The following is a 15,806-nucleotide window of genomic DNA, read 5'->3' on the forward strand; positions in this document are numbered from 1 at the left end:
ACGAAGGCTTGCAGTTGCTTCGTTCCTTTCACTATATAACCGATTCCAGTACGCTTTGGCTTGGAACTCTGAATAGGGAATTCTCTTCACACCAAAAAATCACTTATTATTAATTATTCATATGTAGAAACACTCCAGACACAAGAATACATAGTTTTTATAATTTTCAAAAATCATTTATTAAAGTTATAATGACTTTAAAAACAGGCGCGAACGAAATATTTCAATGCAGCTAAGAACGCCCGGTGATTGATCAAGCGTTCAAGGGCGAACGATGACGTCGCGGTTGACCGGCCTGAGTAGATCCTGCAAACCGATGGCGGCGGCGGCGGCAAAGGTGTGACGTAGCACTTGTGACGTAGCTGTCAAGATGGCGCATGACCGTTTTCAGAGAAAACAACTACATAAATTGAAAATGCATTTAAAAAAAAAGAAAAAAAAGAGGCACATAATAAAATAATTATCTTTATTGAAATAAATTATTTAAAAAATGCACGAGAATTCCCTATTGTGAAATAATCATCAATTATTTTTTTAATATATTTTTATTAAAGTCTATACGAATCACGCTGCATGTAAGTTTTGCATCTGCGTGGGTACCTAATGTGATGAAATCAACTTAGATTCGTTAGAACATATCGTATCAATAATTACATTCGTAATCAACATACAATACGATTGATTTTCTGTTATAGCAAACTATAACATTAGTTTCTCTAGAGAAACGTGCGTAAATAGGCCTTCTATTGTTTTACAAAATTGGCGGCCATTTTGGATGTCTGTATCTGGGCCTTTTACAGGCGGTGTTGGTGGAATTGAACTTGGGAACGTGTTTAAAAATTTTATGGACCTGAAAAATACATCGAAAGTTTTGCCCAGATCATTAATATCAATTAACAAACTTATTTACATAAAAGAAAAAAGTATTTTTTCATTGTTTCATCGAGGAGAGCCATTTAATCCCATAATTACTTTTATAGCACTGCCCAGTACAGATAGATATAGTGTGTTCAGAAACATATGATAAAAACGGGAAACAGAATAGGTACTTTGCGTGATGTAAAATATTCCTGCGTAATATTATTCAAGTCTAACTAACTTTTATTTTTCATAATTCGAACTAATTGTGGGAACTAAGTGATAAAGGAGGTACAATTTTTTTTTAAATAATTCTAAATTAGAAATATGTATTTCTTTTGTTAAAACTTTATACAGATATACATCTGTCAAATATAAACAAATATGAATCTGAATCATTGATGATTTTGAAAGCTTACTAACGGTGTTTATTCGAAAGGTATAAATATATTTTATATGATCGTCTCTCTAGTTATTTGTTTGATAGGAAATGATCCTGGGGGTAAGTATTATTTATTTATTTATTATTTATTAACGCCCTATCGGGCTTTTACATTGTAAGTTGACAGTATATGTATGTAAGTGTAACATTTACATGGATAAAATAGCTAAATATAATTTACTCACAAGGTAATTAGAAAAAATAATATGGTAAAGTAAATCAAAGTATGAAGGCAAGACTTTTTTTAAAGCTAATAAATAATACAAGTTAATAACTAGCAAATAGGTCTAAAATTAGTTGCCTTTTGAAACTCACAAAGTTATTAACACCAAATATATCGATAAGCTTACAATATTTGTTTGCAAGGTGATGAATTCGTGGAATTGGTGAATACATAGAGTAGTTAGTATTGAGGTTATTGTTACATTTAAAAGTGTCTATGCTTTGAGTTTGTCTGGCAGGTACATTCATATAAATTAAGACCAATAATTCAGGGCTGTCAATGAGAGATTTGATAATTTTGAATCAAAATAATATATCAGTTAGAACTCTTCTATTGGATAGTTTGAGAAGTCTGGTTTCGGTACGTAAGTTATTATAATTTATAAATTCGATGGAAATATTCATTTTAAAATTGATTTAAAATGGACTTTGTAGAACTTTCAGATTTACAAAACCTTCACATATAAACGAGTCTTAACCCTTGAGACGTTGTTGATTTGCACGGATTGAACCTTCTCCTTCTCATTTTATGTCCGGGTTAAATCTCCCCCATAGGAAAAACTAAACCCTTCCACACACTTTTCCACAAATGATCATCTAGTCAATCAACATTATGCAAGTGCATTATATAAGCAAAATAAATACAAAACAATACAAGAACAACACGTCAACTCGCCAGAGATCAAATGGGAAAATAATTCAGATATTTTCATATCAGAGGGTTCGGCTCGGTAGAACTCCTAACAGGGCCTATAAATCCTACTGATCCCTCAACATAAATATTTAAAAAATCTTTCGTTATTCTACATGTATTTAAAAAGACTGATTTTTGCATTTTTATATATAAATTTTTTGATAGATCTAATACGCCTAAATTTTTAATGAGAGAGCTAGGTATAATGCCAGTAGCCGAAATAACGAATGGTAATATTTTTATATTCTGACAATGCCAAATTCTTTTTATTTCGTTTCCTAAATCTGTGTATTTTCTTATTTTTTCATTAACTGATTTTTGAATGTTACAGGAATTTGGAATAGCGACATCAATGATATAAGTTATTTTTTTAATTTTGTCATGTAAAACTATATCGGGTCTATTATGACTAATCGTTCAGTCTAGTATAGTCTGACAATGCGAAATTCTTTTTATCTAATTTCCTAAATCTTTATTGTACATAAATAATATTGTAAATCAATTATTATTATTTTAAGACATTATCGTCGATAATTTATTGGGGTTCAGAAAAAATGTTCTGCTGTTGAGAAACCATATGTTTTATCCACTGAAGCTTATTAAGCCACATTTTGACCAATTTGCGAAACCCCCGAGCTTGCGCTGGCCAAGATGTAGCCAATTTGAAGAGATATATTTTTAAAAATTAGGAAATATTTCAAAAGTTCCCGCATCTTCGTAACTGTGATACTCACTGAGCTAACCGTTTTACACATCAAATCGTTTCCCCGTTTTTCAATAGATGTCTTCCATCTCTATACAGTGCTCTAAATAAAAACAAGATTTTTCAGTTTAGAAATATTTTTAAAATGCTGTATTGTCGTTCCCGTGAATGTTTATTTTACACAAATTCTGTTACGTATTGTACCTATATCAATATATTTAAAATTCTGTCTTGTCGTTCCCGTGAATGTTTATTTTACACAAATTCTGTTACGTATTGTTTATCAATATAATCTTTATTGAATTCTCCGCTTATTTCAGAATGCTAGGAATTTTAGGAATAATGAAAGGGTGGTTAAATAAATTTTATTTAACCACCACTGTTTTGAATTCATAACTTATAATGTCCACGCTTCGCCTTTGTGGGATTTTTTTGTTACTTAACTGTCTTATGTTTTCAAATGTATGTATCAAAAAATTTGCCAATAAAATTATTATTCTTAAAATGAAAAATAAGTGAAGTTTAATTTGTACCTGTCAAGAAATGCTTCGGAATCGTACCTAAATTATCGTTAAATGAGAGTAGTTGTTATAGCACGACATGTGTATTTTTTTTCACTTAAAGTGATTCATAACAAAGAAATAAATACAATTTTCAACACTCTAGGATTATTTTTAGTCATTACGACCGAATAATTAATCATAAGTGAAAAACGAACAAGCGATTTTCACAAATATATTTTCACGGCGAAAAATATTTTTGTTATTTGTTTTTGGGGTGTTATGCCGTGTTGCGCTAACTTCTTCTTTAGCCAACGTTTTGGACAACGTTGGCTAAAGAAGGAGTTATCGCAACACGGCATAACACCCCAAAAACAAATAACACATAAAGCGATTATCACGGTTTTCGTGAGTAAATATTTTTTAAATAAACAGTAATGCGTGATGATATTGTAAATATATCTTTAACTTTAGATACATGTTTGCTAAAAATCCTGCAATAAGTTTAGTACCATTCTGAATTATTTTGTTAACATTCAGACGAATTTCACGCGTTTGTGAATGAGATATTTTGGAAAGTTTAAACTTTAAACCATAAGTATCCGGACACGGTGTATGTTATAATATATGAACTTTTTTCACCCGTAGATAAACCTACAATAATACGTTTTATTTGTACCGTGGTAAACTCCTCTAATGGTTTTAATTGGATTACCCGTGCGCAATTTTGGCGGCATAAAAAAACTTTATGGCGTCGCTTTAAAATTTAAATAAAGACATTATTTAGTGTTCTAATTCAGGCAGATCTCTACAAGTGCTGTAATATAATAATACTCACCTACGTCAGGGTCGACCCTGAAACAAACGGTACCTTGCGCTATTAAAAATCTAAAGGCCCCGTATTAAGCGTTCCAAAATGGTTTGAAAGGGAGATATATAAATACGAATGTTAGAGGGAACGCGCTTACATTTTTTTTTTTTGGTACAAATTTTTTTACATTATAAGTTCTGCAGTAATGTAGGCCTCACTGGGTGGCTTGCCCGTGCTGAGGCCTTCATTTTATAATATGAAAATATAATCTACATAATACATTTAAAGAGAAAATAATACATTTAAAATTAAAAATACATAATACATAATAATATATTTAAAATTAAAAAATAATAACATTGAAAATAATCTTGTGTGTTTTTAAGTGATGTGTGTTTATATTGGTTTTGTGTGTTACATGTAGGTTTTATTTTTATTTTATGCTATGACATTTTGGTAATATTGTCTTGTTTGTTCTTTAATCCATTTTGTAATTTTGTGAGAGAATTTATTTTTATTTTCCTCAATTTCAATTTCAAGTTTTACACTGTTGAAAACTTTTATAGCATGGTATTGGTAGTGTCTTTGTCCAAAGCTTGAATTTACTGTCGGAGTTTTTTTTTTCATTAAAAAAAAACGATAGCACTTAAGTGAAAATGGTGAAAACATTTGACACATAACATAAAGATACACTGTGAATTTTATCATGCTTATAACATATTAAATAACAGAACAAAAGGTGTTTTGAATAATTTTCGGAGCTTACTTTGCGATTTTCTTCTATCGAGGGAATTTCATATAATTAACGTGTTGGCTTTACAAATGTATGGGTATTATCTTAAAAAAACTTCATTGTTAGAAATTGGAGTTTGTTGGCTTTGCATAGATGTCTCTGCCTTTCCAACGGACTGAAGTTAATAAATAAGTTGATAGTTTTTTCAATAGATGTCGCCATAAATGCTCCCCTGCTAAAAGTCAATAAATAGGTTGATTTATAATTTTCTTCCTCTTCTGCAATAAACATTTCTGGCGAAACAAGTGGGTTTAAATTTCTACCTGGATCCAAAATTATACATTGGACCTTCGTGCCGCATCCGTATTATCGATTGAATCGCGGATGATAAAAGAACCAGCAACCATCTTCAACATCCAACATCAGAGGGGATCTTCAGAAAAACGGGCAAGTGACCATATCCCATATACCTACCTTATTTTCCCAGGCAGGAGAGCATGATTTATTACACAGCCGTATTTCTTTGTTTGTTTTAAAATTGAATCGGGCTGATTGTTACCAAGTGTTGTTTGAATTGATTTCATACCCATCATCGAAATTGTAGTAAGCAATAATAATTGTTACAACAATATAAAAAGAAGTTAGAATACAAAGCAAGTATTTTAAATTTCTTAAAAGATTTATTACGAGCGGTTATATTTGAAAATCCGTTAGTTTAAATTTCGAAAGTTACCGCGAGTCGGTAAAAACACCAACCCAGCCGCGAAGCAAGCTGACGCATGCGCGGTGGAGATTGTGGAGAGAATAACAATAGTGTCAAATTGTTTTCTTTTTGACAGCCATCGAGCTGTTGCATTTATAAAATTCAGATAAAATTCATTGTTTATCGGTTAATTAGTAAAGTTCTGTGATCAAGGACAGTGCACGTGTAGTGATTGATTACAAGTGATTATCATTTGACAATACGTTCTGTGAATACCTCCTTTCTTGATATTTAAAAATGGATCTCAAAACTTTGATTAACCAGCGTGGAATTTGCAAGGCGAAATTAACTAGGTTCAATGAATATATAAACGGTGATAATTTGTCGCAATCTGAAATTGAAGTCAGATTGAAGAAACTTGAACCAATTTTAGACACTTTCGACTCATTACAAGATAACATAGAAGCAATTTCGCCGGAAGAATTAACCAAAACAGAAAGGCAAGCATTTGAAAATTTATATTATAATCTTGTTGCTAAGGCTAAAGATAAATTGTTAAATAAAGTTCAGAATACAACATCACATAACATACGTTTGCCTATACTTGAGTTGCCAAAATTCAATGGGAGTTACGAAAATTGGTTGAATTTTCGGGATACTTTTGTTGCCTTAGTTGAAAATAATCCATCTTTAGAAGTTATTCAAAAATTGTATTATCTGCGATCATGCCTCGAAGGTGACGCAGCTAAATTATTAACCTCACTTCCAAATAACCAGGAGAACTATCATACTGCATGGGAGATGTTAACTTCTCGCTATCAAAATATAAAAATTATTATACATAAGCACGTTGAAGCATTATTTAAATTGCCTGAAATAAAATTTGAAAATTCCGTAGCATTAAGGAATCTTATCGATGAATCCGAACTACATTTAAAATCGTTAAATAAGTTAAATATACCCACCGAAAATTGGGATATCATGTTAATATATTTATTGTCGCGAAAACTAGATAGTGAAACTCGACATCATTGGGAAGTATTTGCCACAAAAGAAAATCTACCCACATATAAAGAGTTTATAAAATATTTATCAGATCGAGTTCAGATTTTAGAATTTGCTGGAATTACTGAAGGAAAATTTAATCAAAATAAAACTTTTCCTTTCAAATACCGAAAAGAAGCTATGATTTCTTTAACGCCTCAAATGGCAAAATGTATTATTTGCAAAGGCGATCATAAGGTTTATAATTGTAAAAAATTTTTAATATTAAATACTAAGGATAGAATTATAAAGATACGTCAAGTAAATGCGTGTTTGAAATGTTTGTGCTTGGGTCATAAGCTAAAAGAATGTAAAAGTAAATACAATTGTCGTATATGCGAAAATAACTCGCACAATACTTTGTTGCATTTAAAAAAGGAAACAGATAATTCGAAGTCTCAGGATAAGGATTCACCATCAACATCAAATAATGAACCTTTAGTTACAAATCACTCTACGAAAATATCTAATAGTTTTGTTTTGTTATCTACCGCCGTTATTAAAGTGTTGAATAATAACGGAAATTTGATTAAGGCTAGAGTTTTATTGGATAGTGGTTCTCAGTCCAATTTTATAACAGAAGAATTTGCAACAAGGTTGCAATTAAAACCCAAAAGGGCAAATATACCGATTACCGGAATCCAAAACAAAATATTGAATATTAAAAATAGCATAAATTTAAGAATTTTCTCGAACTATTCACCGTATGAAAGAGACATAGAATGTCTCGTTTTGAAAGAAGTAACAAGTCATCTGCCGCAAATTTCTTTACAGAAAAAGGATGCCAACATACCTGATGGTCTTCAGTTAGCGGATCCTGCCTTCTATGAAACAAGCTCCATAGATATGCTACTCGGAGCGGAAATCTTTTGGGAAATTATGAAGCAAGATCAACTTCGAAATGGAGACTCAGGACCCATATTACAGAGAACTGAATTCGGATGGCTGGTGTCAGGACCCATCGTCACAACAAAAATAAAAAGGCCAGTAAAATCTTGTCAACTATCATTAAATATAATCCATAAACAGATTGAAAACTTCTGGAAATTAGAAGAATTCCAACCGGTGAAGCACCGGAGCCATGAGGAGCGAGCGTGCGAGGAGATTTTCAAGGACACTTATAAAAGGAATGACAATGGTCGTTTCATGGTAAGCTTACCACAGCGCCCCTGTGTTAAACAGTTGGGAGAAACGCTGCCCATGGCGGAAAAAAGACTTTGCAATTTGCAAAGGAAATTTTCTTCAAATCCTGACCTGATGAAAAAATATAAAGAATTCATGCAGGAATATATAGACTTGGGTCACATGACCCAGTGCGAAGCACCTTCTAATGAAGATTGTTATTTTTATTTGCCACATCATGCAGTATTGAAAGAATCGAGCACTACCACTAAGACTCGAGTGGTATTTGACGGTTCAGCAAAATCATCCAATGGTATATCGTTAAACGATGCTCTCATGATAGGACCTGTTTTACAGAAAGATTTAGCCGCACAATTGATATGTTTCAGAAAACACCAGTACGCGATAACAGCCGACATTGAGAAAATGTACAGGCAAATATTGGTGCGACCCGAAGACAGAGATCTACAGCGAATAGTATGGAAAAATTTCCCGGAGGAGGAAATTCAGCATTATCGACTTAACACCGTTACCTACGGTCTGGGGCCGTCATCATTTTTGGCAACTAGATGCCTCCAGCAGCTGGGAAATGAAAATATATCATCAAACCACAAGGTCAGTCAGATTATAAAGAATAATTTTTATGTGGATGATTTAATTACTGGAGATGAAACTGAAGAAAACTGTTTAATAATTAAAGAACAACTAATATCCATCATGGCATCCGCTGGGATGAACTTAAGGAAATGGCGGTCGAATTTGCCCTCGTTATGTTCGAAGGAAGAAAACATGTCAGATATGATTATTAGTACAGATTCAAATGACAACAAAATATTAGGCCTGTCTTGGAACAATCAGCAGGATAATTTCCTATACACAGTGAAGTTATTAAAAAATCCAATTAATAGCAAACGACAAATACTGTCATGCATTGCGTCCATATTTGACCCGTTAGGATTAATAGGTCCTGTTACTGTTATTGCTAAATTATTGATGCAAAAATTGTGGCAGGCAAAGCTTCAATGGGATGAGCCTATTCCATATGATATGTTGAAGACATGGGAAGCATATGTGAATGAACTGCCTCAATTAAATAATTTAAGAATAGGTAGAAAGATAATATGTCAAGATCATGTAAATTTACAGCTACATGGATTTTGTGACGCCTCAGAAAAGGCATATTCGTCCTGTGTTTATATGGTGTCTACTGACAAATTGGGTAAGAAGTACTCCAATTTGATAATGTCCAAATCACGGGTAGCGCCTTTGAAAAGTGTTTCTCTACCCAAGTTAGAATTATGTGGAGCCGTATTACTGACAAGACTAGTGAATTACATTAAAGATGCTCTATGTACTCCGGATATACCTACTACATACTGGTGTGATTCCCAAATAGTACTGTGCTGGATCAGGGATCAGCCGGTAAGATGGAACACTTTCGTTGCTAATAGAGTGGCGGAAATCCAGGAAACCAGTCAGCCGGAGCAATGGAACCATGTACGGTCAGAAGACAATGCAGCAGACGTGCTTTCCAGAGGAATCGGCGTTTCACAGTTATTAATTTCCAGCATTTGGTGGCATGGTCCAGATTGGCTGACGTTGGATTCAGCGTGCTGGCCAAATTCCAACTCATTTTGTATTGATCCACCAGAGATCAAAACAAGCTCGGCACTGTTATCTGCTGTGAAACAGGACTGGGACATTTTTGATAGATATTCCAATTTTTCCAAATTACAGAGAGTAACAGCATACATTAATAGATTTATTTTTAATTGTAGAAACCCTTCGCAGCGCCGCTATAGTAAATTGACAGTTAGTGAGTTGGAAAATTCAGTAAACAAATTAATATCTCGGGCGCAATCATACTGTTTCAGAGACGAAATTCGAGCTTTAAATAATGGAAGTAATATACCTAGGAATAGTGCACTAAAGTCATTAGATCCTTTTATTGAAAGGGATCTAATTCGTGTGGGGGGAAGGCTCTCCAAAGGTAAAATGGTAACCGAAGGCCAGCAGCACCCAATTTTGTTACCTTCGCATCATAAATTAACAGAGTTAATTGTAAAACACTATCATTACTTGAACTTACACTCGGGAACGCAGTCATTATTGGCGTTGATTAGAATGAAATTTTGGCCGATTAAGGGAAGGAATATTGTAAAAAAAATAATAAAAAAATGTATAATTTGTTATAGATGTAATCCCAAATCCGAACAGCAGTTGATGGCCGACCTGCCAGCTGAAAGAATAACTGAATGTAGGCCATTTCAGATAACAGGAGTGGACTACTGTGGACCAATATTAATAAAGTCGGGTATTCACAGAAAATCACATAGCGTTAAATCATATATTTGCTTATTCGTATGCATGGTCACTAAAGCCGTGCACTTAGAAGCTGTGCTGTCCTTGAGCGCAGAGAGTTTTTTAAACTCTTTGAAAAGGTTTATCTCGCGTCGTGGTAGACCAAGCAAAATGTTCTCGGACAATGCAACCAATTTTAAAGCGGCTAATAATGAACTAAGAGAAATTTATAATTTTTTAAATATGTCTAATGATAAAATTGATAATTATTTATCCACATTAGGAATACAATGGCAATTTATACCAGCTCGTGCGCCGAACTTTGGGGGGCTCTGGGAGGCTGGGATAAAGTCAGTTAAGCATCACTTAAAAAGAATAACCAGTATCGCTTCATTAACTTATGAAGAGATTAATACGGTGTTGTGTCAAATTGAATCTTGCTTAAACTCCAGGCCACTGTCTCCCTTATCAAATGATCCTTATGACCTTAATCCCTTGACTCCCGGTCACTTTCTAATAGGAACTAGTTTGGCGGCGATTCCAGAACAAAATTTGGAACATATCACATTCAATCGATTAAACAATTACCAAAAACTAATCCAGATTGTACAATTTTTCTGGTCGAGGTGGCGGAAGGAGTACTTAGCAGAACTTCAAACCAGAAGCAAATGGACCAATAGGAATCAAAGGCAGATGCGGTCTGGCGACATGGTCGTAATAAAGGAGGACAACGTCCCTTCTTGCTACTGGAGGCTGGGACGTGTGAGCGCCGTTCATCCTGGCGCTGATGGAAGAGTTCGCGTGGCGACCATCATCACGTCGAAAGGCATCATCCAGAGGGCCATATCAAAGATCTGTCTGTTGCCAATAGATGACAACGAGGAGTTGAAAATGTCGACACCCCCACCCAACGGACCAGACGCTGAGTAAGCGCAAAATAAAAAAAGGTTTTGTGCAAAACAATATAAAAAGTTTCGTGATAAAAACAATATAAAATTTTTGTGTATTATCATAAATAAAAATAAAAAATAATAATAATAAATTAAAAGAAGAAAAGGAAGAAATAATAATAAATAAAAGGTAAAAACAGTGCATAAAAAAGTGGATAACAATAAAAACTTGCGAGTTTGATAAAAAATGTACAAAATAAAAAAAAGGATTGTAGATCCGTATATACCAAGAAAAAAAAAAACACTTTAAAAATGAACACTTATAAACCGAGATAGCCTGCTGGCTATATGTAATTTCAAACTACACAAATACATCTGAAGAAACTAATTATAAATGTGGTAATGAACTATAGAAAAACACAAACCCTTAAGAAGGATGACCAGGAAACCAGCGCTCCATGTTGTGTTGTCTATATTATTTGTTTTATGTTTGATTATTGTTATGATTTCTGTTAGAACAAGGTTATTGGAATTATCTTAGTTGTTAAATTATAGTATAGAATAGCTTAGTGAATTGCATGAATTTGATTTGAACGAAAGTAATAATTTTAATCTCATAATTAATTTGTATAATTTTAGTTAGTTTGAAATTGTCATTTCGTTTTTAGAGTAGTCTTATGTTTAAACTTATGCTTAGAAATAGGTTACCTATTATTTCAAATATTTATTGTTAATCAATTTTTTTTTTTGTATTAACAGTAATAGTAAATAATTACTATTTTTGTTTCTTCCAAATTAATTTTGGCATATATATAGATATTTAGCTGCTTAATTTTTATTCTTATGTTTTGGGGTTTGTTTCAGAAAAAATGACCTCCAATCCTTTTTTCGGGGGGAGTTTATGTTAGAAATTGGAGTTTGTTGGCTTTGCATAGATGTCTCTGCCTTTCCAACGGACTGAAGTTAATAAATAAGTTGATAGTTTTTTCAATAGATGTCGCCATAAATGCTCCCCTGCTAAAAGTCAATAAATAGGTTGATTTATAATTTTCTTCCTCTTCTGCAATAAACATTTCTGGCGAAACAAGTGGGTTTAAATTTCTACCTGGATCCAAAATTATACAAGTATTCATACTTTTGGGAAACTTAAAGAGTTAAAGAGAAACTTGTTATAAATTGGTAAAAATCGCTCCTAAAGCGGACTACTCCAATTGCTCCTGCGTAGGGCCGGCCGTGACCTATATCATACATAATAATTATTTATTTAATAAATTACCACAATACACAAAGTAGATTTATTTAAATTAATAATAGGTCAGCAGGGCCGGCTCTCGGCCAAACGGCGCCAGTCAAATTTTGGAACCCCTTGTCAAAACCAGTAGACGCCTAGGTAGTACTGAAATCAATAATATTCTGATGATTTATATTTTTGTGTAGCGTCGTTTTCATGAAAAATAATTTCGAGGGCTATGTGTTAGGGGTGTCCCTAAGCGGACTGCTCCAATTGCGCCCGCATAGAGCCGGACATGCAGGTTATACAACTGGAGTTAAATCATTACACATAATAATTTTACTCGCTCCAGGAGCAGTTTGGCTCAGAGCCGGCCCTGATAATGGTATTGGTAAATCTGACTTCTACCTGTGATATCAAGAATACCTGTCGGAATTTCGTATCCTCATGTTTAGCAAACAATAATGTTGGGAACCATGTTTATCGACATGTCAACAAGCTTATTCTTTTTTACACTAACCCCACACAGGAGGCCCTGAGAAATATAATTTCCCTGAGGGCGTATGTCATTTTAGAGATACTGTGTGGAGGATGGTTAACTTTGACTAGGTGGTTTACTGTGAATAGGTGGTTAACTGTGACGAGATAGTTAACTGTGACTAGATGGTTTACTGTTAAGGCGATGCACTATGTCGTGTAATATTTTAAATTGAGCCGCTATCAATAACAACCCTTACGTAGATGTCGATAAGGTTTAAATTCCCGCTTTACACCATCCGCCTGTTTTGATTTATGCAGGAAAAAAACATGGCCAAAAAGTGCCTTTTATTTTATTTTGTGGATGTTCAGGCATAAATATTTAATTTTTTTCGATCATTTTATAGATAACTTAATTTTCCACATTATACAATAAAATCTTACCGATAATGGGTTCGTAAGTAGGAGATTTTGAACTTTAAAGCAGTTTTCATAGGCCTTATACATTATTTTTTTCTGGGCTTATAAAAAGACTTATCTAAAAAATACTCGATCATTTTAAAGGTCAAGATGTATTCTACTCGCAGTATTTAATTAAAGCATCTGAAACATTTCTAGGCGACCAAATTTTCAAACCAAAAACAGATGATTTTGCATTACTACGTATGGCATCGCCTTAATAGATAGTTAACTTTGAATAGGTGGTTAACTGTAACTAGATGGTTTACTTTGACTAGGTGGTTAACTTTGACTAGGTGGCTTACTTTGATTGAACTATTCACTAGTATGGTACCTACATCACGAATGTTTGAAAAAAGACTTTTTATTCAATTAGTGACGTTTCCTTAGACAAATTGTATAAATTGAATTTTAACCCCTCCAGAGTTTTAGGGTCATATATGACCAGGGGTCCATATTTTACAAAACTATTTATGTCTTTTTTCTATAATGCGTAGATACCTAATAATTTCCAGTTTATTTCAAATTTTCATACTGGAATACATTAATAAAATCCTCAAAAATAGCCAAAATTAGTTGTATATATATATATATACACAATATACTATTCATAGCAATAAAAAACCTTAATATATGAGTACTGTCTCCTTTTTGAAAAAAATGACTAACTGCCTTTCTGCCTACTTTGAACGTTATGTTACAGTGGCGATTTGTGTGGTTAAAATGTAAGTGTGTGTATACCCATGCCTATATACCAACGTATCACTTTAGCGGAAGATCAAATCAACTCGACGTTCTTTCATGGCAGCAAAATAATCAGCGATCTAATCAAACGGAAGAGTATTCCGACCGCCATAAGATGCGCCTAGTATATTTGTCGAATAAACCAAAATAATCTAATAAACCGCCAGTTGAATAAATAATTTTTGAAAAATATATCTAAAAATACTTTGAAAATGTGAGGCGCGCCTCTAATTAAAACCCACATGACTATGTCAGCTATCATTCATTTCGATTCCATGTGACTTCCCCAATCCGCTCCACCTACATGAGGTCGGCAGCTCTCAAAGGCGGAGATGTTTAGTCCCCAATGCACTAACAGTTTAGGTATATTTACGAGTGGGAATATTTCACATATTATGTCGCCCTCAATATGTTCTACTATTATTATTTTATGTGTGAGAAGTTTAATGTATATAAACCTGTAATACGAGTATATTGTTGAGAGAAAATAATTATTACCCCACGTTCAAATTCTTACGTATTAATAATTTTTGAGCCACTCGAAAATTCCGCTCACCGGACAAAACAAACAGTACGCCGGAAAAAAAGATCTTCCCAAATTTGAATTCGGAGGATGTTGCTGCGCTGTCAAAATTCGCGCCCGAACAATGTAATATTTTACGGCTGTTCCGTCATCCGTGGCGCTGGCCAGGTTATCTATCTGTTACAGGCTACGGTTTGGTGGGGCAAAACTGAACAAGAGCTCGACTTGATAAACAGGCACGCAACAAAAAAGCTTTTTTCAAAATCCAATCAACTATGAAACCCTCATATAATTTTACAGGTACCCGGGGGTACCTAAAATTCTGGTAAACGGGCAATTTTTACGACAATTTCTTCCCGCAAGCATTTCTATGCTGGCATAGTATTTGAATCTTGACTGTGAGTTCGCTCGTCTACCGAGATCGACATTAGAACAATGTCACCGGGCCAAATCTATTTCCTTCTCACTCTGGAACATATATGTGCGTAGGGCCAGCCCTATGCGGGGGCAATGGGAGCAGTCCGTTTATTACCTAACACAATGCATTGCTTTGAGATTTCGCTTCACAAAAACACAAATCATCCAAATATTACTGATACAGTGATGAGGCGTCCACTAGTTTTATTCGCGCCAGGCGATGTTTGGCTCAGGGCCGGCTCTGTAATATGTACAACACCTACCTGCTACCAAAACGGTTACAATTTCCACGCGTTAAGGCGATGCCGTACGTAGTAATGCAAAATCGTGTGTTTTTGGTTTGAAAATTTTGTCGCCTAGAAATGTTTCAGATGCTTTAATTAAATACTGCGAGTAGAATACATCCTGGCCTTTGAAATAATCGAGTATTTTTTAGATAAATCTTTTTATAAGCTCAGAAAAAAATAATGTATAAGGCCTATGAAAACTCCTTTAAAGTTCAAAATCTCCTACTTACGAACCCATTTTCAGTTATGATTTTATTGTATAATGTGGCAAATTAAGTTATTTATAAAATAATCTGAAAAAAATTAAATATTTATGCCTGAACATCCACAAAATAAAATAAAAGGCACTTTTTGGCCATGTTTTTTTCTTGCATAAATCAAAACAGGCGGATGGTGTTATGCGGGAATTTATACCTTATCGCCATCTACGTAAGGGTTGTTATTGAAAGCGGCTCAATTTAAAATTTTGTATGCCTGAAGAAGTTTAAAAAACTCTTTTTTTTTCAAATTTACATAAGTTCAAACTTAAGGGCGCTGTACAAATATATTATATATTTCTAAAATGCTCTATCTTATTTCTATAACTAAATTTATTAGACAACATTTTATAACGTGGTGATTCTACAAGGTATTTGGATCCTACCT

At 33.7% G+C, this 15,806-nt stretch overlaps 1 protein-coding gene across 2 annotated transcripts; it reads left to right on the forward strand.

Annotated features, from left to right (window-relative positions):
- The first annotated feature begins 5,109 nt into the window (after window positions 1-5,109).
- On the forward strand, window positions 5,110-11,180 carry LOC149418057 (uncharacterized). 2 transcript variants are annotated; one of them, XM_089639630.1, is made up of 2 exons: window positions 5,110-6,166; window positions 7,485-11,180. In XM_089639630.1, the coding sequence occupies exon 2, from the start codon at window positions 7,557-7,559 to the stop codon at window positions 11,061-11,063; it is 3,507 nt and encodes a 1,168-aa protein (XP_089495756.1). In that variant the 5' UTR covers window positions 5,110-6,166; window positions 7,485-7,556; the 3' UTR covers window positions 11,064-11,180. The 2 variants fall into 2 exon arrangements, with proteins under 2 accessions (XP_089495756.1, XP_089495757.1); XM_089639631.1 differs by having other exon boundaries at window positions 10,028-11,180.
- The last annotated feature ends 4,626 nt before the right edge of the window (window positions 11,181-15,806 follow it).

Source organism: Hesperophylax consimilis, chromosome 14, assembly GCF_061612785.1.
Source record: "Hesperophylax consimilis isolate HC1 chromosome 14, BYU_Hcon_1.0, whole genome shotgun sequence".
NCBI lineage: Eukaryota > Metazoa > Arthropoda > Insecta > Trichoptera > Limnephilidae > Hesperophylax > Hesperophylax consimilis.

Bases quoted from the DNA above. Each gene is read 5' to 3' on its own strand.
- LOC149418057 (XM_089639630.1), top strand. From the start codon at position 7,557: ATGCTACTCGGAGCGGAAATCTTTTGGGAAATTATGAAGCAAGATCAA.